Below are 27637 nucleotides of genomic sequence, written 5' to 3' on the forward strand. Positions count from 1 at the left end.
CATTTGTTTTAGAGTTACACCAAATACCAAAATCGATTTTCTCGAAAACAGATTTTGCGTAAAAATTCCCGTTTTTCCTTAATTTTTCTTTTGTTTTTACGTCGCTTTTGAAAACTACAGGTATTTTTCTTTGTTTAGTTTATACTTTTCGGTCTAATTTATTATAAGACTATAATATAAAATATAATAAGAGACTGAAATATAATTTATTTTACTTTTAAATTTTAATCTACAATAGACATTAAAAAATAGTATTTTTGGTTGCTTAAAAGACAAAATGTATAGTTTACTTTTCATCTAAAATTCAATGTAATAAAAAATTAAAATAACCTTCTGAACAATTATATTCTGTATTTAAAAAATAGATTCACTGATCAGTATACATTTACATCAACATTTTATGAATCAACTATTATTATTTAATATGTATTACCTACCTAAATATATTAAATAATTAAATAAAACTAAAACCGAAAAATTCTCTTCCGACAATATTATCGGTCCCGGGTCTGGTTTAAGAAAATTCAAAAAAAGTTTCGGTAAGGTTCCGGTTCCAATATTTTCAATAGGTTCCGGTTAAAATACCGGTATTTTTAATAATATTGGTTCCAAGCCCTGAACCTACCTAATGGGTTACACGTGCGGGTTAGTCGGAAATGTCTAACCTATTATTTACGATAACTCGACAAGTATACTACAGATGTATATAACAAAATAAAAAATAGTGCATTTATAGTTTATACCATAATTCATACAGTTTACGCTGTTTTTACAATTTCATATATAATTATAATCACCTAGTTGTAAAATACAAATGTTATATATTTATATATATATATATATAAAATATTCACCATTTATAGAAATATAGTCGTTTTTTTATAAGTTTATAATTTATTTTTTGAATTATAAAATGTGTTAAACATTACAGTAATCACTTATACACACAATATTAATTTTTATATGAACCCAGCGTGAAATATGAATAGAATTCTAAAAGTATACAGCCTTACAGTGTTTAACATAATAGTATATGTATATGTTATATGTATATCCATAAGTTAATACTTTCAACTTTGATAGGTATAATACTATACAAGTGATTATATATTACTCATTATTTATTACTCATATAGTTATCTTTATTAATATTTAATACCTACAATTATTATTACTGTACGATAATCGTAAATTAGGACCATTTCGATTAATACGTTATATTTTATATCAAAAACACTTACCTACCCAGGTTTTATACTGGTGTAAATAAAAAAAAGAATTAAAATAGTGTATTAATGTATTATACATTTATACCATAGTTCTTACATTTTACGCTGTTATTAAAATTTTATAGATGTTTAGAATAATCTAGTTGTAAAACATTAAAATGTCTTTTTTTTAATGTTACACAAACAACCAAAATCGGATTTATCGAAAATTGATTTTGCGTGACAATTATCGTTTTTCCTTAATTTTAACTTTTTCCCTGCACTTTTGAAAACTATTGGGAATATTAAATTAAGACCTCCCCAATACACCAACTATAAAGTTTCACTTTCCCATTGAACAATAGATACTGTTAAAGAAAATCGAACCTGTTTTACACACATTATTGTAAAATCAATACATTCATCGCTCCGCTCAGAATCTAAAATACATTTTATAAAAATGTATAAAATACATGTACTATACAAGCTTTAATTAATAATAATACAGTATTGCAAGTGAATAACACGTCAAAATAAATAAGTATACAAACACAACACTGCAACACTAGTCACTACATTGTCTTGGGTGTACAATCCAATATAATTCAATTTATCAATGTCGATACGTCTAAAATATTATTTGAATATTAAATTTAAACAAATAATAAAACCAATAAATCCCGTTTTAATATTTCATTGAAGAAAAGGTATTAAATCAAGATAATTTATATCTTCTTTCACTTTAAGACCTTTTTCGTACCGATAAGGATATTTTACAAAATCAACTATTTTTGAAAACTCTACGTATTAAATTTCCCTGACAAATTAAAAGCCAACGTAGATTAATATCAATCCATCTTGCAAAAGCTTCATGATCTTGATTATTATAAAGGTATAAACATTTAAGACGTATTTTTCATATTGCCAGGAGTATGACACTGTGTGAATTCGCTGATTCAGGTGATTGTGGTCATAGTCAGGGGGGGGGGGGTGAGGCATACATGATAATATAATGAACTTACCATTCAAAATAACGACTACAATTAAAATTTAAAAAACTAAAAAACATAAAAAGCAACCATAATAAACTCAACCTGACAAAGAAAGCTTAAAAAATATATATTTAAAAACTTAAAAACGTAAAAAGTTTCAAATTTAAAAAAGTGGGTAAGTGGATGTCGTACTGCTGTACAGTAAATTACAAGTGGGTCACTGCATTGGATGGTGTTAAATTTGAATTCAATGATTTAATATCATTGTATAAAAAAGATGATTCTGAGCGAAAACGGTCAGTCAGCCTATGATATTACTATGTGTCTAAGTATATTTGATGATATTATTGTGAATAAAGTAATTTATATATTTACCTATTTACGTGGAACCTTGTTTTAAATTGTCAATCCTTAGTTATGAAAGTTGAACATTCAATACGTCATTTTTAACTACAAAATAGTTATTTGAAAAAAAAGAGTCAAAATATTTTCAAAATTGTATGGTGTATAGAAAATGAAAATATAAACATTCAGTAAAATGTTCATGTATCTACAGTTATTCATTTTTGAATTTTTGAACTACAAATAATACTAATTATATTTCAATTTATTGGAACATATAATATTACGTAATATAATATGTTAAATATTAGGTGACGATTCATGCATTAAAGAAATATTAAAATATTCATATAAAACTTAAAGAGGTATACCTACGTCCTATGATAGATATATTATTATCCATTCAGTTCACATACGGTAAGGAATACCTACATTAAAAATAGTGATTAATTAACTCCATTTGGGTGTAATTTGCTCTGCATAGGTATGGAAACAACATCATATAGTATTGAAATTTTTAGCCATTCCACGTGGCGTTGTCCGTGAGTTTCGCTTATGGTTATGCAAACGGTATATTATCAGGTAGTCAATCTACCTGCGGTAGATTGCGGACACAGTGAGGAGGGAGATAAAATATAGCCTATATTAGTACAGCTTTGTAGTTGAAAAAAAAATTGTATACAGTGTGTACCTAAAATAGTATTGAAGTCATAGTTGATAATCCCTGATTTTTATGAGTATTTAATATTTTTATATTAATATATTTTGGGGGGGTTATTTTATTTATTTTTATGGACTAACCGTCGTAATTGTACCTAGCTTTGTGAAATAATTCGCATATTATATAACTTGCAACCAAAGGCAACCATTAATAAACAAAAAAAAAGTTTCAATTTCCACCGTGAATCTTAAGATCCCTGTTTTACAACATCTTTAAAAAATCGAATATCAGAAACTCCTTTCTTATTGCGTATCTAGATCATTAGAAGGAACCACTAAGTATTCCAAATAATATAAAATAATATAAAATAATATAAAATTATAATTGTAAATATTTATGATGTTACGCGTGTCCGAACTGCTGGTAGTACGGCGTGCAAATGAAACGAACGTGTATACTGTATAGTGTATAGGCACCGTGGCAAGGCAATGGAGATATAACTAATAAATAGTATTTGTATGTGTATTGGTTTATGTTATCGGTGTGCATTTTATCATTTAAAATTTAAAATATAAATGGAGTATTGGTGTACGCGCGATGCATCAGATTATTTTTATCGATAAACTTCTCGGAACAATTTTTACTGTCGACCTTCGGACAAAAAGGATAGGTTACAGGTAGGTGGAAATCCGCGGGCCACCGTGCACCTGTGCTGTTCAGCACAATACGTATTGGCGATGAATAATTATAATTGTTAATTGCTTCACTAAAAGGCAACATTTTTGAAAATCATTTCTTATGGCAAGGTGTATATAAGAGAAGAAAATCTCCAAATTTCAAGTTTGTACATTGTGTAGTTTTTGAGTTACAGCGATCAGTGAGTCAGTGGTATTTGGATTTTATATGTATAGATTATTTGCGTACAACCTGCAGGAACGGTGATTCTGGTATTTAACGATGTTTAAAATATACTTGATAATATATACATGGAAACAATGTTACTAATACCATTGATTATATTATATAAAGTATTATATAATCAATGTTAATGCGAAAAAATACTTAAAAATCATTATATCAACAAGTGTTTGTAACCACTTATTTAGTATTTAGATTTGTTAACTTATTCACTCATCAATGGTCACGGGTCAAAACTCGCTATGGAGAATTATACGACGATTCCCAACCTGAGTAGATATCCGTGGTCCTAACCGAAACACGTTAGATTCCACGCATCGCCACGTATTCGACATACACTAAATTGCACAAAGTTAGGTAATTCCTACAGTCTGGATGCGCGAAACAGGTTCCTTCTCTCGTAGCGCAGAGTATAATAAAGTAGATAAAGTATGGATTAAATGTTTTACAGACCTTCAAAAATCATCATGTTTTAAAGATGTCTATGAAAAATTATACCTATTCTATAAATTATCCAATAATGTATAAGACCAAACGCAAAACAATACATTAATCGTTACCTCAAATAATCTATTAATTTATTATCGTATCTAATCGATGATATTATTGTCTATACGTTGTCTGAGTCAAAATCCTAAAATACGATATAGTAACTAAACATACTAACGTTATATATTATTATATAAGCTCATAGATATAAATATATAATATATCTTATAAATATATGTATATTAATTATTAATATAGATAATGTATCTATACTTATAGACTATAGTTGAAGTCCATGGTCACTGATAATCACCGTTATCGCGACCGGTTGCAACGTCGTGCGACCAAGTCGGCATACATAATATCATAGATTAATTATTACCGTTGATGCTCAATGCTCATTCACGCCAAAGCGTGTACGCGACAACCACGTATTTGCGTTTACGCTCACTCATCGATTTTACCAGCTAATCACAATAATAATTCCACTACCATCACTGAGTGTCTTTATGACTAATTAACGGAAATATATTGCAACAGTGTCGTTCGTTCACAGGTTGATTCGATTGGAATTATCCGGTATGGACAGGTTTTGCGGATCGACATTTTGGGTAAGTCTCGGATTTTTGTGCAGATTTTTTGTAGTCGACTTCGGCTATTCGTCCCATTATAATATTATTGAAGAGTCTTGCTAGAGACTCATTTCTGTGCCTAAGAAACACCGAGAAAAAACAGCACACAAATGATGATAGCGAGACTATACAGTATACATAGTAAGTTTCGTATCTGCGCTCGGACCTCTCTCTCGCACGCATTGGTTGTATGTGGAGTGCGAGAGAGACAGAGATAAGAACTGCAGTTTTATGATTCTCATTTTTCGTTCCGTCTTCCGTGGATCCGTCTTATCAGCGGTCAACGGTCGACGGTCGTCGGCTACTTTATGTAGGTATATTTATAGGTAGCTGGGATTAATGTACCTATAGGCTATAATATACGATATATATAAATATTCATACGAATTATTATTAATATTAATATTATTACTATTATATTATTGTTATTGTTATTAATATTAATATTATCACAATTATATTATTATTATTATTATTACTATTATATTATTGTTATTAATATTAATATTATCACTATTATATTATTATTATTATTATTATTACTATTATATTATTGTTATTAATATTAATATTATCACTATTAAATTATTATTATTATTATTACTATTATTACTATTATTACTATTATTACTATTATTATCGAAGAGTCTCGCTAGTATTATTATATGTGCGTTACTTTCCTATATATTAATTTTAATTTTGACAATATTGTGAGCTATTTAGCTCACAATGCAAAAGCACCTCACTGATCACTTAAGTTGACATAAATCTAGCACCCCCATAAATTTGACCCAAATTGCGCCTATGCTGGTCAGACTGGTCATAACACGCACCGGTTGCAATAAGGTACACGATAGTTACAAACTTGCTCAAACGAACTATTCTTGTATAACTATCTCCGTGTATATTCCGTGATAAGGAATACGTATTATGTCATAATGTCCGTTACACTGGTAATGACCGATGACCATAAAGGCTCAAGATGAGCAATGACGACGCGTTCGGCGACTTGTGCGCTCCACGCCGGCGCCCGGGTCTTCACGAAGGCCGCAGGCCATACTCGACGTCGGTGCCGTGTTCTGTTCCTGACTCGGCTGGAGCCCTCTGTTTCATCACAGAACTCGGGACCAACCGCATCGTATTCGCAAGTGGCCCCAGAATTCCAAAATTGCTCAAATTTTCATATTTGAAGCAAAATACATTGTTCCGAGATGTCACTGTAAAACGTGCTTCGGAAAAATAATTGAAATCCACAAAAAAGTACTTAGGAGAAGTAAAAAAGGCCTTCTGCGCGTAAGTTGAAGCGATTGGGAGAAAAAAATAGAATTCTGATGTTAATAAAGAAGTGAAATCAATCTCAAATTTCTGTGCCAAAAATGCCCATGGTTGAAAAAGTAGAATTTGGAGCTTAATAAAGAAATTAAATCAATACCCTAATTCTGTGCTGAAAAGGCACATCGTTGAAAAAGTTCCCGAATTTTGAGATTAATAAAGAAGTGAAATCAAACCTAAAATTCTCTGCCTCAACTTAAAAAAATATCAATTCATAAAAACTGTACAAACATTGAAAAAAAAAATTGGCACAGAACGGCGTATAATTAATGATGAAATCAGCCATAAATCGGAGTTATCGACTTGTTTACGAGTTAATATGTCTGACTCGAATTATGGTTGACAATCTATAATTTGCACCGTTCTGTGCTAATTTTTTTTTTTTATGTTTGTACGTTTTTTATGAATTGATATTCTTTCTAGTTAAGGCACAGAATTAGGGTATTGATTTCATTTCATTATTAAGCTCCAAATTCTACTTTTTAAACTATGGGCCTTTTTGGCACAGAATTTTGAGATTGATTTCACTTCTTTATTAACATCAAAATTCTATTTTTTCTCCCAATCACTTCAACTTACGCACAGAAAGCCTTTTTTACTTCTCCGTAGTACCTACTTGTTTGTGGATATTTTATATACATTAAAATATTGATTATTTTTAAAATACAATATTACCAATGGGCAGACGTCGACACCAAATATTATTGAATCACTGATTTCGTATTTTTAGGACTGGAACTTGTCCTGGAATACCACTGATCCTGATGTCACACCATGTTTTGAAAAGACCTTTCTAGTCTGGATACCGTGTCTGTTTTTGTGGCTATTCTCTCCACTAGAGATATATTACTTGGTGAATAGTAAATACAGGGACATACCATGGAACTGGTTCAATATGGTAAAAGTGGTATGTTTATTTTTCTTCGGTGCTTTTAAGTTTTTCTGTCATAGCTTGAGCGTTTAATTTAAATATACCTACTAACAAATATGAACATTATGATTATGCATACTATAATTACCATTATTAGCTTTGGATAAATTCTAAATTTATCCCCGAAATGTTTTGATAATTGTATTAGATATACCAGATATTATATACATAATACTTTTATTTTAATAAGTAATTTATATTGTAAATTTACTGTCATTGAAAATTTGAAATTTTCCAACTCATAATGTTTGTAAAATAAAGTTATAGAAGTCATTAAAACATCATGACGTATGTGCTTATTCCTTACGTTAAAATGAAATATCGTTAAACATAATATACCTATATAATATCTATACAGGATGATCGTTAAGCATAAAACACTCATTATCTCAAAAAGTATTTATGTTTTTCAAAATATTTTTTACATGGTTTCAAGTTGTTAAAAAAACAACGTTGTTATTAAAAGATTATATTTTTAAATATTTATTATCCTTACATTTTTTTAAGTTTTTTACTTTTTTGAACAACAGCATAGAGTTTCAATTTCATATTCCAAAGCAGAATATTTTTAAAAGTACCTATTTTGTTTCATAAAAATCGAATTTAGGGCGAGTAGTTTATGAGTTATAAGTATTTAAAGTACCCTACAAAATGTTTGTCCACTACTCCGCTTGTCTAAACTTTAAATACTTATAACTCATAAACTACTTGTCCTACATTTGATATTTATATATCAAAATACTTATAAAAATTTTCTGCTTTGGAAAATTAAATTAAAACTCTATGTTGTCTTTTAAAAGTAAAAAACTTAAAAAAATATAAGGATAAAAATATTTAAAAATAAGATTTTTTAATAAAAACGTTAACTTGCAACTATGTAAAAAATATTTTCAAAAACATTTATACTTTTTGAGATAATGACTGTTTTACGCTTAATTAATCACTATGTAGGAAAAGTCTCTTTTGAAAAAGTAAAAATATAATTCATAGTATACCTACGTATTTTGTTGTCAATATTTATATTGTCAAATTAAATTTAGTTGATTTACAAGTGAGTATATATTTATATAAATGTATCACATGGTATTAGCAATATACGCTTATAAGTACTTTTAAGTATTGTATTTCTCCTTCAGGAAACCTTCCAGCCACATCATAACATATTCATACCCCAATTTGTTGATGAGGTAAAGGCTGGTTTAGACCTTCCCTCAACTTCTAATCATCTTGAAAAACATTTCACGCCCAACGAAATCAAACAGGCTATCCTAAAATACTCCTTAAAAAAACCTACTACAATTATAAATTTTAAATATACTATGTTCATTACATGTATATATTCATTTTAATCTCAACATATTGCAAAAAAAATAAAAATAAAAATAAAACAAAACATATATATAAATAATTCATGCTAAGTGTCGTCAGTGGGCGGCTTCTTACTCAATTTTTCATGCCATGTTTTCTCTTAGCACATAAGCTTATTGTATTTACATGTATAGATTGTTTATATTCTAATAAATATTTAAAAAAAAAGAAAAAGTATTGTATTTCTAAGAAGAAGAATTTGATTATAATATTTTTTGAAAGAGATGGCGTACATATATTGACGACTGTTCTAAAGGCCACTGAATTCTTTACTATGCCATTGTAAATACTGTTTAGATGCACTTCATTAAGTCATTTTTTTTCATATTTGTTTAATATGTAACACGTGGATACACTGTTCAAACAAAATTTACAGCATAGTTCTTGCAGTTATTTGAGTTCTATTACGACTTGTCAATAATGTATTTATGTTAATAATTTAAACTTAATTTTGTGAGTAAATAAAAACCATAAAATGTAAATTAAAAAAAAAAATAATATCATGTATTTAAACACGTCATGACTCTAAACTTTTTTATCCAGTCATAGTAAAATTAATTTTTTCATAACCACTACTCGTATAACATTTCTGGTTTCTTAGCAGAGCGATGAATGAATTTATTTAATAAAGATGTATGGTTTGTTTCAAAATATTTTGTTACAATGTCCACGAAAAGAAGTCGACAAAACGCTTTGTGTAACTGGTAGAAAATTGTTACTAAAACTGGTGGTCTTATAAAATAAACAAAGAAAAATACCTGTACTTTTCAAAAGCTTTGGGAAAAACAAAAAAAAATATAAGGAAAATCGGGAATTTTAAGCTTTACACAGAAACTTGAAACTTGAATTATTTTTAGTATTTTCTATAAATGTCGATAAAAAACGTTCCGCTATGTCGAAAATCTTGATACGTAAATTAATACAAGATTCATTATTAGTTGTTAAATAATATTAAAAATACATAAGCTCGTTTATTCTTTTTTATAAACATTTAAAGTTTAACAAAACTCACTGAAAAGTAAAATTTGTAAATATTTTTTAGTTAAAAAATTATGAAATGTTTATTTGTAATAGCTAATGATTGAAAATGTAAAACAATTTTTTTCATAAGTACTTCATATTGTAGCCAAAAAATCTACTAAACTACTATATGTATAGTTGCAACTGGCCTTCCGAGACATAGAACCGGTATAGGTGTATTGTTATGAAATTAGTTTTCTTTATTCTGTACACCTATTTTTAGTTTGCAATTTATTTTATAACAAATAAATATACTTTTTTGATATTTTGGTATATTATCGCTTTATTTATTTTATAGGCTGGTGTATCTATATTATGTATCATATCATTAATTGATATTGTATATGCAATAATTCGATATTCATCGGGGAAGGATGTATTTAGTGTAGATATCTATACACCACTTGTAAAATTAATAACATTTGTAAGTATTCTGTTTCTAACATATTTTTGAACTTATATCATATCTGATTATACCAAGGGCTGACTGGGAATAAAAATTGGCCCCGGGGAAACAGAAAATTTAGTTATCGGCCCAAATTTATTCAAGCAGCTGACATTTTCGCCAGGCCCATGCGTGAATGGCTCATCCACCACCCTAGCTAGTCCGCCCCTGGATTATACCATTTTTTTTTATCTATTATTTATATACATTTTATGTTTATGAATTGATTTACAGGGATTTGTCACAATTTTAATTTGTGCCAATCGAGCTAGAGGGTTAAGATCATCCGGGTTAATATTTCTATTTTGGTTATCTTTGACATTTTTCGGGATAGTTCAATATCGAACGGAACTACGATTAGCATTTTATGATGTAAGAAAATATTTTACTATCGATATTTGCATATTATATAAAGCACAGCTGACTGTTTATCTTATAATAACTGGTTTTCATATGTTCAGGTTCAATCACATAATTATCCATTTATAAGTTACATGGTATACTACCCTATTATCTTAATAGAGTCTGTTCTAAGTTTTTTTGCCGATGATGAACCTAGGAAATCTGATTATGAACCCGTCCAGGTACATTTTTCAACATAAACTCGTATTCATCAACTATTTATACAAATATCAGTACGGTTACCTAATCAATTTCTAGGTACCATGTCCTGAGATGAAAGCATCATTTCCATCGAAGGTACTATTTTCATGGTTTGACTCATTTGCTTGGTCTGGCTACAAACACCCCATAGAATTCAAAGATTTATGGAATATGAATTATGACGATAGTTCACAAGAAGTAGTACCAGTTTTCGATAAACATTGGGAACGGTCATTTATTAAAGCGAAGTAAGTAGGTACTAAGTATTTATAAGCAACTACGATGATATCGATCAGTGAAAATATTATTTTGTACCTATAATTGTATTATACGTTTAATTATTGCCGTTTTACTGATATGCAGATCATTGATCCATAGTACTAAAAGATATAAACCTTTTAATTTCCTTTTAAAATGTTTAATACGTTTATGTGAATTTTATGTTTATTTTTATAGTAAATACCTATTTTTGTAATAAATAAAATGAAAAATACTTTACAGATTACAAGATAGTAAAAACGTAGCTTCCGTTAAAAATAAATCTGATGTAAGTATAATCGAATTATCACCTGCAAAATATTCACTTAAAAACCAATACAAAGTATCAATTCTTCCTGTTTTGTGTAAATCATTTGGTAGTACATTTTTGTTTGGATCATTTTTAAAATTAATTGTGGATTGTTTAATTTTTGTCAGCCCTCAAGTACTTAAGTAAGTATTAAATTAATATTATAGTCTTCACAGGAAGTTATAATTGCATTTGTTTAGGTACTTGATAAGTTTTGTTGGAAATTCGACTGAGCCTTTATGGAGAGGATATTTTTATATTTTTCTCTTGATGATGACAGCGATGTTGCAAACGTTAATATTATCTCAGTACTTTCATCGTATGTTTCTCGTTGGTATGCGTGTTCGAACTGCACTTACTTCTGCCATCTATCGAAAGGTATAGATTTATACAACCATTTGTATTTAACAAAGGTAAAATTTGTTAAAAAGTTATATTTTTTAAAACTTTTTAACATAACTAGTTAATTATTTTTGTTTTTACCTTATGAACTTCTTCAGTTACACGTTTTATGGTTGTAACTTAACTTTTTATGTTAATTATCATTGTCGTGCAGTTGAGTTATTTTTCTTTTTAACACTTAAGTAGCCATTTGTGTTTACAGTTAATATAGTTCATAATAATTGCGTTCTAATTATTTATTTTCAATTTTTTTTCTAGGCTTTAAGAATTTCAAATACAGCAAGAAAATCTTTCACAACGGGCGAAATAGTTAATTTAATGGCAGTAGACGCACATAGATTTATTGATCTGATAGCTTATTTGAATATGATTTGGTCTGCACCATTCCAAATTTGTCTCGCAGTGTACTTTTTGTGGCAGCTATTAGGACCCAGTGTACTTGCTGGGTTATTTGTGATGATAGTATTAATACCAATAAACGCTGCTGTGGCTACTAAATCAAAAAATCTTCAGGTCCAACAAATGAAAAACAAAGATCAAAGAGCTAAATTAATGAATGAAATTCTGTCCGGAATAAAAGTAATGTTATTTTGAAAACAATTATAAATATTATACATTTTTACATGCTTATTTAACAGGTTATAAAACTGTATGCTTGGGAACCATGTTTTGAACAAAAAGTGTTGGATATTCGAGGAAAAGAAATCAAAGTTCTTTGTCGAGCAGCCTATTTGAGTGCAGTTACTTCATTAATTTGGTTATGTGCTCCATTCCTGGTATGACTTTTTAAAAATTTTTTTTTGTTTATACATTTTAATATTTTATATAGTTTTGTTATAAATTTGTAACATGGTAATTTAACAAATAGAAATTACTACAAAACAAATTAAAATTACACAAAAGTCTATTACAATAACATACAATACAAGCTCAATACATTGAGCGTAGGACAAATTATCTTTTAAAATTTACAAATTACAACTCTGTGTTTGTTTAGTTATGGCTTGGATTTGTTCCATTATTGAACTAAAAATATAATCTTAAATATAATATTAGTATTTTAAATGTTTGCCATTTGTTACTCTGGCAGACGAAGGTAAAAGCATCCATCAAATCGTCGCACGCTTATGGTTTCAAATAAAGAAATTATATCTTAAAACAATTTTGAGAGTTGAATGTATATTTGTAGCTATCATATAGGTTCTCAAAAACTGCTTGACCAATTTTGTGAACATTTCGAATTGTTCTTGGAGATATCAGAAATGTTTAAAGAGTAGTTTGAACCACGTTCGATTTTTACCAAGTCATATACCCAATCCACCACAAATAGAGTGTTCACTTTAGTCGATTTAGCTCGCAAAGTTACCCAAATTTCTCTATGAACCGAGGTACACCAAAACCATACACTTATATAATCTAAATTTTTTTTAAAAATTTTTTGGCGGGTGATATCGTGATATAGGAACAACTAAATTCGGATGTTGGTTTATCCGAAGTTAATAGCCTCAAAAAATGACTGGACCGTTTTCAATAAAAGTTATTTCAATAGATTATTACTTGAAAATTGGAGGGTGTATACAGCTTGATTTTTCAACTCATAGGCTGTAGATAGGTAAAGGGTAGCTCACACATGATATTAAAAACTTACGAATTTTTGTTGTCAATCTAAATGGTTGTAATTTGTTACATACTATATTAATATTATAGTTAGAAGAAATATGGTATATACATTTAGTACAAATATATTTATTAAAAATTCAAATCTTTGGCCAAGACAACGTCAGGCGGGACAGCTATAATAATTATACATAAATCTTTAAATACCAATATGTATTAACCTCATCGGCATATTTGATGATAATTACAATATTTTGATATATTTATATATAGGTAAATATTTGTAATTCGTATGACTATTAACTATTTAATAAGTGGTGTTTTATTATATTTAGGTATCATTAGTAACTTTTACAGTTTATGTATTATCTGACGATAGTCATGTATTAGATGCACAGACAGCTTTTGTTTCATTATCTTTATTCAACATTTTACGTTTTCCATTATCTATATTACCAATGTTAGTGTCAAATGTAGTTCAAGTAAGTTTTCTGCTTGCATTGTAATAAGTGAATACATAACTATTTATTTCTTTAAAGCCTTGCCCTATTAACATGTTATAGTCAAGTGTATCTGTGAAGCGAATAAATAAGTTTATGAACTCCGAAGAGTTGGATCCAGATTCCGTCACTCATGATTCTGATGAAAGTATAAGACATTTTATAATACGGATGATTTTTCGTTTTATTTCAATTTCATTAATTATTTTTGATCTGTAGAGGATTCTCTTGTAATTGAAAACGGTACATTTACATGGGGTGACCCAACTCATGCCCCAACATTATCAAATATAAATTTACGAGTTTCAACTGGAAAATTGGTTGCCGTAGTGGGTACAGTTGGTTCTGGAAAGAGTTCTTTGGTGTCAGCTTTCCTTGGTGAAATGGAAAAGGTTTCTGGTAGAGCTAATACTAAGGTTAGTGTACCTACAATTGTTAAGAAATATAAATTGTTTTACATGAATAATAATAATAAATCATTTTTAAGGGGTCTATAGCATATGTACCACAGCAAGCTTGGATACAAAATACATCACTTAAGGATAATATATTATTTGGTAAATCATTTAATGATAGAGTTTATAAAAATGTCATTGATGCATGTGCATTGAAAGCTGACTTCCAAATGCTTCCAGCAGGCGACGACACAGAAATTGGCGAAAAGGTATCTATATACCACATTTAAAAGTTATTATTCTTGTAGGTACCTATATTAATATTTAATTTGATAATGTTATAGGGAATAAATTTAAGTGGAGGCCAAAAACAAAGAGTAAGTTTGGCAAGAGCAGTTTATAAAGAGAGTGACATCTACTTTTTAGATGACCCATTAAGCGCTGTTGATTCACATGTTGGTAAACATATTTTTGAACACGTTATAGGTCCTACTGGATTGTTGCGAAAAAAAGTAAACATTTTCTATACTTAATTAGCGTAATCTTTATTTATACATTATCAAATTATTATTTTTTTTCAAAGACACGAATTTTGGTCACTCATAGTATAACTTATCTCAGAGAAGTCGATTTAATTGTGGTAATGAAAGATGGTCAAGTATCAGAGTCAGGCACATATAACGAATTGCTAGACAAAAGAGGAGATTTTGCTGATTTCTTATTATTGCACATGCAAGAAGAAAGTGAAAATGAAATTGATGAAATAGGTAATATAAATGGAGCTTTGCACTTTGGCAAGCAAGTGTATAAACGAGTTTCAAAGTTAAAGTTAAGTTAATTAAATCTTTTTAAATTTTCATTAACTTAATTTTTAACTTAACTGACTTTTATTGATATAAACTTGAAAAATAACGAGTTACTTTTAATTAAATTAAAGTTAAAATAATATAAATATTTAAGTTACATATAAAATAAAATTATTATTCATGATGCATGTTGCATCAACATTTACTAAAATAGAAAATTTAAATTTAAATTAAATTAAATTAAATTCTTTTTCCACTAACCAGAATTTTCCAATAAAAAGAACTTAAATAAACACATATATTTATCATACCGTACTACAGCATACAGGCATACTTTAATAATAATAATATCAATAATGAATAATGCATATTATTGTATTTTTATAAAATTAAATACTAATACGACATAGGTACGATTAATGAACAATTCTTAAGATTATATTATAATATTCGTCATAATAGAATAAAACTACATAAATAAGTTATTCCCATTTTTAGGTTTTCAAATTAAAACTAGTTGGGTTATTCTCGTATATATTATTTAACATGTTAATATTTTTGTACAGCCAATATTGTCAATAGTATTAATGTAAATATTAAAATTAAAATTAACTTAACTTAGGTTGTTAATAAATGTTTTTAAATAGTTTTTGATTAAACTGAGTAAAAATAAAAATATAAACAGCTATTAACTTTAAACATTTCTATCAATTTTATTTAATTCAATTAAAAATTATCATTAACTTGGTCAGTTTTGAGGTTTGGTAATACTGACATTTTGTGAAATATACTTATTAAAATATTTTTTTAGAAATTGATAAGTTATTAGAAGATGCACCTGCAAATTTAAAAGAAAAATATGTTCGCCAGCGAAGTGAAACGAACTCAAATTCTTCCATGCAAAGGTAATACAAATAAAAATTATAAAAATGAACTTAATAATAAACTCTTTCATGGCAATTAATTAAAAATATTTAGGCAAATACCTATTGATTCAAATAAACCTATAGTGAAGCAAAAAACCAAGCTCATTGAATTAGAGAAAGCAGAAACCGGAAATGTATGTGTGCGCTTTTAAATAGATATATTAATTTAATTTAAAATTATTTATTTTCAATAATTTAATTTTTTTGTTTAATTTAATTTTAGGTCAAATGGGATATTTACATTCAGTATATTAAGTCAATTGGACCTAATTTTTGCATAACTTCAGTTTTACTAATTTTTCTGTACCAAGGATTTTCTATTTCATCGAACATCTGGCTATCAATATGGTCTAATGATGATAGTTCACTCACTGTTGAAGCAGAAAGTTATAACAATAGGTTTATGCCCTTAACAATTTACGGACTACTTGGCTTTGGCCAAAGTAAGTTTGAACATTTCAATTTCATAACTGTGAAAGTACATAAAAAACTTTGGATTTCATTTCAACTGAATATCTGTTAATTTCAATTTTTTGAGAATTCATTATAATAGTGTGTTTATTTATTATTCTTTTATTATTACTCTTTAAATTTATCATCTCAACAAAATATATTATTACTATTTTTTCATTTGTGTATTTATGATAGCTACTTTTTTTTTAGTTTTTTCGTCGATAGCATCATCAATAACTTTATCGTTTGGCACAATACTTGGTGCGGAAAAGTTATACAAATTGATCAACTCACGCTTATTTAAAAATCCACTAAGCCTGTTTGACACAACACCTATTGGACGTATATTGAACAGAGTATCTAAGGACATTGATACCATTGATAATGTCTTGCCATTAATTATAGCATCGTGCATACAAGTTACAGTTTCGGTAAATTTAGATTTAAATTTTATACACATAACACAAATATGGTTTGTGTGTAGCTCGTACATGGTTTAAAGTCGTTGATGTCAATTTAAGATTATATATAATATATATAATTTATAATTGGAATATACATGTATATATTTTATAAACCATGTATATATTTTAATTTGTTAATTAACATTAACATTTATTAACATTAAATTATTGAATATATGGATTTAGTTATGAGATTTTAGTAAAAAATGCATTAAATAAATCAACTTGCTCACATGTTCAACATATATTATTAGACACTTATACGAGGTATAACATTTGATAGAGTATAAATTGATTTCGATATTACTTGAAATATAAACGTTATATAATGATGTATCATTCACTTCTTGCATTTATTATTTTTATATTATATATTAACCCTTAAATACGATAATGTAGTTTATACATGATTAAGTATAGATGTTATATCGTGACATACAAAAAACAAGCTTATAAATTATTTCATAATTAAAAAAAAAAATTATTTAAATTTTTCGGTTTCAGGTCCTTGGTACCTTGATCATTATCAGTTATAGTACACCTATATTTGTAGTAGTGATTATTCCTATTGCTATAATTTATTACATCATACAGGTACCTATTTAACATTAATAATAATATTTTTTAAATTTCAGGCAATTATTTTAAGACTTAACCGATATTTTTAACTTTATTTACAGAGATTTTACGTTGCGACATCGCGTCAACTGAAAAGACTCGAGTCTATTTCTCGTTCACCAATTTATTCACATTTTAGCGAAACGATTGCAGGGGCTACGTCGATTCGTGCTTATGGTGCAGAATCCAAATTCACACTTCAATCCAACCAAATAGTGGATTTCAATCAGTCTTGTTATTATCCAAATATCGTGGCCAATAGGTATAATATTATTTTTAAAAATCATATTGGTAAGAATTTTGAATGGTGGTCAAAAATGCTCTAAACCTCCATTATTTTTTTCTTCCGCACACCTATTTGTTCAATAAAAATGTATTGTAATAGGATGAAAAACATATTTCCTCCTAAGAAATGATATCCTTCCAACACATGCCTGTTCATTTATATTAAAATGCAATTCATAGCATGAAATGTTAAGAAAATGTTTAAGTTCTTTTACTTTTATATAGTTTATTAAAAAGACAAATAAATCTAATTTAAATTGAATATCACGTTATTAAATTTGTTGTAAATCGTCCATCTCCTGGAATTTGGCTACTTAAATCAAATAAGACGTATAATCTTGCCTTAAATATGGAGGGGACTCAATTTCCATCTGTCGACACTTCAAAAATTGGATATAATGGTGTATACTAATAATATATTGTTTTGATTTTATCTTAGATGGCTGGCTGTAAGGTTAGAAACAATTGTTAATTTTATTATTTTCTTCACGTCGGTGTTTTCAGTACTGGGAAGAGATACATTAAGTCCAGGTATTGTTGGTTTGTCCATCAGTTATGCTCTACAGGTATGCAAAACATTTTATTTAAAATATAGAATGAGTTTTCTCAATTTAATTCTGTCTTATTAAGATCACACAAACACTCAATTGGTTGGTTAGAATGACTTCTGATGTCGAAACTAATATTGTTGCCGTTGAACGTATTAAAGAATATGCAGAAACACCTCAAGTAATATTTAATAAAATATTGTTTATTTATTTGATCATATACAAATAATATTCATTTTAACTTTTTAGGAAGCTCCTTGGGAAGTACCATCAACTCAGCCTCCCAGTGAATGGCCTACTAGTGGAGAAATTCAATTTAAGAACCTTAAAGTTCGTTACCGTGAAAGTTTAGATTTAGTATTAAAAGGTTTAAATTTTTCAGTGGAAGGAGGCCAAAAGGTAATTATAAGGAAATATAAAAAATGTGCCTGTAAACACATTACTAAATTAATCATATTTAGGTAGGAATAGTTGGACGTACCGGAGCTGGAAAATCGTCTTTGACTCTTAGTTTGTTCCGTATCATCGAAGCTTCTGAAGGATCAATTCTTATTGATGGCGTTGACATATCTAAAATTGGATTGCATGCGTTGCGTAATCGTCTCACAATTATTCCACAGGCAAGTATTCCGATATTATCTATTCGGTGAAAGAAAAAAAAACTAATCAATACAATTTTTATTGATAGGATCCAGTATTGTTTTCTGGTACATTAAGAATGAATTTGGATCCAACTAATAGTAATACGGATGCACAGCTGTGGAGTGCCCTAACACTTGTCCATTTAAAAGCATATGTTGTAGGGCTGGCTGGTGTTTTGGATTATGAAGTGTCAGAAGGAGGTGAAAATCTTAGGTAGTTATGAACAAAAGTTAATCATTTATTGACATTTATATATCTTATGGCTGGGGTCATTCTATAGTTTTGGGCGACAGGGAAAGTGTTACTGAATTCTGCCCGATTACACTTTACAGTTGTCATGACAACCAAACAATAACAAAGATTAAATTAATGTTATAACGTCTCTAGTTTGCCCCTAGCAACCTATGACTAATATATTTAGGTTACCATAGCAACCTAATTATACTTTTTTAAATTCTGAGTGAAGCGATGATGTATTATATTTACAAGACATATGATACATGTCTGATGTATCTGCATACTATGAAGATACTCCTTTTTTTAATTTCAAAATCTGTCGTTGCCCTCGTCTTATTTACAAATATTAATAATACAAGTTGTTGTGAAGCGTCATCCGACGGCTGAAATTTTCTTCGTTAGACTAACATGCGTGATATTTAAACCAATATTATCTGCACTTATATTAATATGTATACTATTATCAGGCATACGGATAAAGTTATTTAAATGAATTATTAAACAGTAAAAAATTGTAAAAAATATTAATATTGTTAATTATATTCATATCAATATTAATTATTCTATATTTTATCATTAATAATAACAATTATTGTGTTTCAGCGTGGGCCAAAGACAACTGGTGTGTTTGGCGAGAGCATTGTTGAAGAAGACAAAAATATTAGTGTTGGACGAAGCGACGGCGGCAATCGATTTGGAAACGGACGATCTCATACAAACGACCATACGATCAGAATTCAAAGACTGTACAGTGTTGACGATCGCTCATCGTCTGAACACCATTATGGATTCTGACAAGTACTTAAACTAAACAAAATAATGTGGAACAGAGTTTTTGGATATAATTAATATATTGAATTCATTGTTTCTGTGCAGGGTAATTGTGTTGGACAATGGTTTCATGATCGAATACGACTCACCTGCCAATTTACTACAAGACAAATCGTCTGTTTTCCATTCAATGGCAAAAGACGCAGGTCTAGCGTAATAACGATGTTCGGACAATTGTGCAACACTTAGGATTTTTTTTCTTAATGTGATTTAAAAAAAATTCTTAATATCTCAACAGATAATATTTTATTCAAATTTCACACATAATTATTGTCGAATTATCGTAAATAATAATTATATCGATCGACGTTTACGCCTAACCCGCATGCAGGGTGAGACGTGTCCCATTGAATTTGGTATTTATTGTTATACCAATTATACCAATCTCGTGTAACGCGTCAGCCCTAAATTTTTTTTTCGTTTTACAATGGTCATTTGATTTCGTTTTATTATTTCTACGGCGTTTACACTACAGGAATTAGTATTACATAGAATACAAAATTGTTATAATTTACCATATGTGATATAGGTGCATGTACCGTTCGAACTTTTCTGAACAAATTGTTTACCCGATTAAACTTTTGCCTGTTTTAATTTTCCTTACGTGTACTGAATACTTACCGTTGTTGGTGTTATATTATAAGTATAATATGTGTCTATTTTATGTGTTCATATTTTGTTGTTATATATTTCTTGTACTATTGCGGTACAATGTGGTTGCGTACCTATATTATGTTTTACGAGAGGTTCAACATATTAATATTGTGTTCATTGTTTTACGTTTTATTGACAAAGACTGATATTTTTATATCATCAGACAAAAATCAAATTATATATTACCCTCATATTTTGTGTAAATAAATACATTCTTTATTGTTTATATAAATAAACAAAATATTCCAAAATGTACGTTTTTATAATATATTTTAGATGAAAACTCTATGTATTGCTAAGGTATCTTTTTTCCAACGCTTTGTTTATCACCATATAAGTAAATACAATTTTAAAATAACTGCTAAAAATGAAAATTTATGAATTTATATTTATATTTTTTAATATTTATTCATTTTACTATTGATTATTGTCTATTAAACATTTATGAATATTTATGAATCTAATTTAAAAATTATAGAATATTATTTAATAAACTTACTTACTTCTATATATGTATATATTTCAGTGTTTGTAAAGAACGCGTTCTATTTTATGTGAACAAGCCATGAACGCGAACGACATTTTCGTTCATTTAACAAAAAATAAAAGTGATAGTAAATAGTAATATATATTATTATCAATGATATTCCATACTACCAAATATTGAAATATGAAATAACTAATAAAATTGATTTTAAGACCTCATTTAAGAAGGTACTTCATAATATTATTAATTAATATACATTTCGTCATTATATGTGAATAATTACGAAAACATGAGGTACAAGGTATTGCCAAGACAGTCGCGTTTATTTCTTATAAGTTATCAGTCATTCTTATCACTCCAGAACATGGTTTTGGAAGATAAGGTCCGTAATAATAACTAAAAATATTGCAACGTTAATATTAGAAACACTGAACGTGAAAGGAACGCGTTCTTTTTTTCAACGAACGTGAATGCGTTCACAATTTTAGTGATTGTTCCAAACATTGATATAATTACTAATTGTTACACCGATCATCCTCCTGCAGAATCGTTTTTTATCAAATGCAATCATTGCATTCAAATCGATAGTCTCATGATCGAATACGACTCACTTGCCAATTTGCTACAAGACAAATCGTCGGTTTTTTATTCGATGGCAAAGGACGCAGGTCTAGCGCAATAGCGATGTTTAGACAATGGTGCTTTAAAATGTCTTACTATCTAGACAGATCGTCGATGGACAGACCAACTGATTTAACCCTCATTTTTTTAAAAAGTGAGGTTTTTTTTAATATTATTCTTGAAACGTCATTAATACACATTCTGGCCAAATATTGTAACCCACAAATGAGTATTTCTGGTATAAAATTATATTTTTCTTTAACTCAAATGACGCAACCCTCATAAACAAAATAATTTAAATTTATTCCAGTCAAATAATGTAAGCATCAATGTAAGCCTCGGTATTTAAGCCAAATATCATATTTTTACCAGCCAAATAACGCAACTCAACCAAATATGAATTGGGATAACGTGTTTGTTGTTGTAATCATGGTTGAAATATACAACCAGGGTTGTAATAAAATTAATATAATTGATTATAGCATTATTATTGTTATTAACATTACTTACGGACTTTATGCAACCCGGCCTAAAATATAATGGACTAGAAACGAGCAGCTTATCACGGCCACGAATGTATTTACAAGAGGCAAAGTGCGGAGGGTCGCTATGTGTTCCTGGAGTTCACAGCGCTCTCTTCATTTAACACGGACTAAGATACAAATTGTACAGCCAAATAAAACCACCGGTAGTGCTGAAAACTTCAAGAACAGTGTTCTTATCAGCTAAGTGACACCTTTTCGTGGCCGTCCCCCGATCCCCGCCGACCATGTCGTTTCCAGTCCATTATATCTTAGTCCGTGGTCTGTAAATTTGTTACTGGCCCTGTAAGGTTTTAATGATTGTGTAAACTATGCTAGTGTTGCATAAAGAAATATTAAATTATTGATAACCGTGGTTACCAAATTAATTAAACCATAATAAACCATGTGATTTTCTTATCATTATAATAATTTTACCGATCTGTAAGTTACCTTAGATCGTATACAATGGATGGAGCTATGTGTGTATTTCTCGTATACCGCAAGCTGTGTCCAACATAACCCCCCACCACCCATTGAATTTCAAGGAACAACAAGTTATTGCACATGCGTTGCGCCTATGCCACTTTACATTCCATCCCCACCACCTATTTAATTTCAAGGAACAACGCGTTTATACGCATGCGTTTCGCCAACAATCACTATACAATAACTAATAAGTGGGGGGTTATGTTGGACACAGCCAATGATTAAAGTAGCTCTTTCCATTGTATATGATCTAAGGTAGTTACTAAAATCATATCTGCAGTTTACAGGTCCGGTAGCCGATAATTTACAGAGCCACGGGTAACTTTACCGAGCGTTCAAGCAATGCCTAATTTTATTTATAGAGCCGTCAACGCACTTACAGATCTGTAAGTCGTTACAGAACGTTTATGCAACCCGGCCTAAGATATACTAGAGGACCGGCCTTCTACTACCCCCCCCCCCCCCTCCCCGGCCTTATCGTGTCCAGTCCTGTATATCTTAGTCATGTTTGTCCGTGACGTTACCACACTGGGTTTATCACACATTGTGTGAAGGTGGACACAATTTTACCGCCACCAGGGTGGCACCGCCAAGACAAAAGAATTTTACGGCCATCGCTGCAGCGTGTGGTGAACTTTATCATATTGATAAGCACAAATCACAATAATATCATTAAAATTAGTTTTTTTATAATTCATTCTAAAAATGTAACTATTAAATTTTTAATTGTTATAAGGTAATATTTTTTTTACTATAATTATTATTAAAGAAGTTATTTTTATTTTATACCAGTTTTTATTTGAAATGTTTTATATTGTTTAAAAATATAGTTAAGTACCTACTTCACTTGTGTAAATAAAAAAATAAACAATTTTGCCAAAACATTGGTTTTTATAAATATTTTAATTATTATGTTATTGTGCGCTCGAACTAGTTCACCGCACACAGTTACGCTAGTGGTTGACCGGTTGAATAGACTGTCGGACCTCAGTGGTCGCCGCCTCGCAGTCCATGATCGGCAACCTTCTCAGCCACGAGTACGAGCAGTATCCGTCCGTTTTCTCGCGACTCGTCGGCAGGTCCTTGACCTTGGCTGCCTTCCGCGCGTCCTGCTGCACCTTCGGCGATTCCAGGGCCGCGGCTAGCAGCGCCTTGTTGCCCGAGCAGGTCCTGCCGGAAACCCTTTGGCGTTGGCCTGCATCAGGATTAAGTATTCTGCTCCGATGCACTAACAATGTTGTAGTCCATTCAATCATTCTTAATACCACTTTTAAATTGTAAAGTTGTTATTTTTATTACATTTAATTTTATTTTTAGGATTTCATGATTTTGATTTTGAATTTGAAATTTTAGAGACATAAATAAATAAACTAAACCTGAAAATAATAAATATTTACGTACCATGGAAATAATTTTTTTCCAGATTAAAGAAGTCCAAAACGAACAGTTCTGTCAGTAAAACTTTTTTGCTATACTTTATTAATTGTATATTATCATTTAGGCATAACAAATTAATATAAGAATTAGTAAAAAATTATTGAAAAAAAAATCGTAGTTATTATGTAATTTACAAAAATAATAATTATTAACAATAAGAACAGTTTTAATTCATTCTATGTTTATACTAAAAAGGTCAAGAAGGCAGTAAGGATAACGTAAGGTTAAGGTAAACGTTTAGGCGTTTTAAGATCCCCACACCTGCGTTGGCGGTGGCGTTAAATTCTATTGTCTTGGCAAACATAATCCTAAGCTCAACAGTAACTGAAAGTCAATAATAATTCAGTATTATGCTAATATTATGTACTAATTGGGTAGTGTTGTAAAAAGAATAAATAATATTATTCATGAAAAATGAATATGATTTAAATAAAATGAGTAAATGAGATATCATCTAAGATAACCAATAGATAAATGTCTCAATAGTTATCTAAATAAGATAATAGATGAGAAATAATAATAATAATAATTTTCTATCTAGATAAGTCTCAAAACTTACTAAAATCGGATAGGTGCCTATGACGATACATATTTTTATTATTATTATTATTATTATTATAGCAACCGAAACCAGCGCGTGGCGTAAACCAATGACTTGTCGCAATGTGTAATAACTATAATATATATAACTATAATTATATTGTTCGAAGTCGGACTCCTCGGCCCGGATTAAGGTACCCTACCGGCTACCAGTGTATTATTATTATTATTATTATTGATGTTATTAGCCGTACAATATATTGGGGAAAACAGTCGTAGCCATGGTTTTTGAGATTTCCAGGATTTACGTGTTATGGTGCCGTAGGTTTATTACGGTGGGGAGATGGCTGAAGCCACGATTTTTGGAATTTTCAGGATTTACCCATTATGTACCTACGGCACGAGAGTGTAAAATAACATAGTTACCTTGCTCGGGACGGGGTGAGGGGGTATTTTTTTCACTCAATATTTTTTAATTTACGTCTTCGAAACTCTAATTTCGGCCTGAGGCCGCAGGATCGTATTTATTATCATCATCAGTTGTCTCCGCGGCAGGTATATTATCACACACTCGTGCCTATAAGTATAACTTAAGAGTTATGAGCAGGGCTCGGAGCTTAATGCATTTGGATCTTTCTCAGGAAGCTGCATATTTCAAATATGATTCGATACAAATTCGTTTCATGAACCATACTATTGAAATACAATAATTTAAGTTGCATATTTTTGCATGTTTTACTAAATTTATATGATTTTGCATATTATTTAAAGATTTTGAGTATATAAATGAATTGTATGTTAAAGCATTTTAGAAATCAACAAAAATAAACAAGTTTTCAATAATTGAATATTGTAAATTAAATGGTTTACAAATAAATAGTACCGTATATGATTAAGTGTGGGAAATCTATTTGAACGCATTCTACTCTAAAATGGTACATGTGCTGCTCATGGCCTCCATAGAGTTTTGGAGGAAGTACGAAATCAGTTTGGTACTGTTCATAAAATCGTAAAAAAATATTTAAAAAAACACCTCCACGTATACAAATTTTCAAAAATTACGCACTGGAGATCCCTTTACTTCCAGAACCAATCATAACCCGTTGGGGTACCTGCATCAATGCAGTACTTTATTATTGTAAATACTATGAAAAAATGTGTGGTGTAAATATGTTGGAATGTTGGATACATACTAATTAATACCTAACATTATTTAATAATCGCTGTATTCGATAAATTCTATTTTTTTAAATTTAGGATTCCGGGAATATATGTAGTATAACAGCTCCAAATCATCAAAAAAAATATATAAATAAAATATTTATGATTTAAAAATATTTTTTTTTATAACTATACCTTAAAATTTATATTTTTTATAAAATAATATATTATGCATATTATACTATAAAGTTCCGAGCACTGGTTATAAGGAATATTGAATTAAATGTTGATGCTTTTTTATGTGCAAAACAAACATAATATTATTATCATATATAAAACGAAAAAAAGTAAAATATATTTTTTAATGTTATTTTGTATAGGAAATCAAAATTAATTAATTTTTTTTTTTTTTAGGTTTAAGGCTTCGACTGTGGTACTGTAGGCGGGGGGGGGGTACTGTAGATTTGTTTTACACTTGATTTGTTTTGGCAGAATTTTTAATTTGGGCACCTGTAGGTATCTGCCATGCCCGGGTGGGGGATTGCGGCACTTGTTCTCCGGACACCGTGACTTGCCCGAAGAAATATGCCGCCCGCGACCAAGGTATCGAACTCGGGTCAGCTGCGTCGCAACCGACGCCTTAGTCCACTCGGCCACTCCATCCCCCAATTAATTAATGTTCAGTGAAAATGTGAAGGATTTAACGATTACTTATTTTTGAACTACAGCAGAATCATTATCGATTTGTCGAAAACTATTCTTGAGTTAATATTACTGATTTTAAGTAATTTTTTTTGTACTCCTCTATTGTTTTATAAAGTAGGTACTATGGGAAATACCTATTTACTTTTTACTTCCCAAAGTTCCAAATAAATCAAATTTTCTACTAGCTATTACCATCGATAATAAAAACATGGATAGGACATAACGTCTTATCAGTGATGAATAAAATTATACAAATTGAGGCCAAATAAGTATACCTAACTTGATTACCTGATTATCTTATAGATATAATCATACTTTACAAAAATTTAAACAAACGGCCTCAATTATTTATCTATGTTGGACCGCAAAACTAACACATAATGAATACGTTATGTCCTATCCATGTCTTTAATAGCGACAGAAGCTTTAATCCATGGTCATTACATTTAATTAATTAATTTACAATTAATTGATAATTGAAGAACTTTTACTGCTCCAAAATGTGGTAACAGACATAAAAATATTCCCACATCATTATAAAACAACGAAAGAAAAATCGATGTAGGCAGTTCAAGTAGTACCTATTATACACTATAGAGTATAGAGGTTGCAAGTTGTTTTTTATAGGTTCGATTATGTGTTTGTTAGGTTGGCACTGTATATATATAATTATGAATAAAGATAATATATACATACCAACTCATATTGTCTCTGATAATGAGCGTTATCGCTACCGGTTGCAGCGTCGTGCGGCTAGGTCGGTACCATAGATAATTAATTAATTATGAT

General features: G+C 29.4%; 1 protein-coding gene across 1 annotated transcript; it reads left to right on the top strand.

Moving 5' to 3' along the window:
• Nucleotides 1–5011: 5011 nt before the first annotated feature.
• LOC132939766 (multidrug resistance-associated protein 1-like) lies at nucleotides 5012–21271 on the top strand. The gene is made up of 29 exons (XM_061007119.1): nucleotides 5012–5221; nucleotides 7305–7481; nucleotides 10192–10317; nucleotides 10573–10710; nucleotides 10800–10922; nucleotides 10999–11189; nucleotides 11443–11652; nucleotides 11710–11887; nucleotides 12170–12490; nucleotides 12550–12687; nucleotides 13864–14010; nucleotides 14092–14176; nucleotides 14248–14444; nucleotides 14516–14692; nucleotides 14768–14935; nucleotides 15007–15190; nucleotides 16041–16134; nucleotides 16208–16289; nucleotides 16379–16598; nucleotides 16819–17039; nucleotides 17577–17666; nucleotides 17753–17952; nucleotides 18415–18541; nucleotides 18606–18704; nucleotides 18773–18922; nucleotides 18985–19143; nucleotides 19212–19378; nucleotides 20006–20200; nucleotides 20279–21271. The coding sequence occupies exons 1-29, from the start codon at nucleotides 5192–5194 to the stop codon at nucleotides 20388–20390; spliced, it is 4506 nt and encodes a 1501-aa protein (XP_060863102.1). The 5' UTR covers nucleotides 5012–5191; the 3' UTR covers nucleotides 20391–21271.
• Nucleotides 21272–27637: the final 6366 nt, after the last annotated feature.

The sequence above is a fragment of the Metopolophium dirhodum genome, chromosome 2 (genome assembly GCF_019925205.1).
Source record: "Metopolophium dirhodum isolate CAU chromosome 2, ASM1992520v1, whole genome shotgun sequence".
Taxonomy (NCBI): Eukaryota; Metazoa; Arthropoda; class Insecta; order Hemiptera; family Aphididae; genus Metopolophium; species Metopolophium dirhodum.

Coding starts and splice junctions, on each gene's coding strand:
- LOC132939766 (XM_061007119.1), top strand. CDS start 5,192: ATGGACAGGTTTTGCGGATCGACATTTTGG. Junction 10,318..10,572: donor TTGTAAAATTAATAACATTT/GTAAGTATTCTG, acceptor ATTGATTTACAG/GGATTTGTCACAATTTTAAT. Junction 11,190..11,442: donor CGGTCATTTATTAAAGCGAA/GTAAGTAGGTAC, acceptor AATACTTTACAG/ATTACAAGATAGTAAAAACG.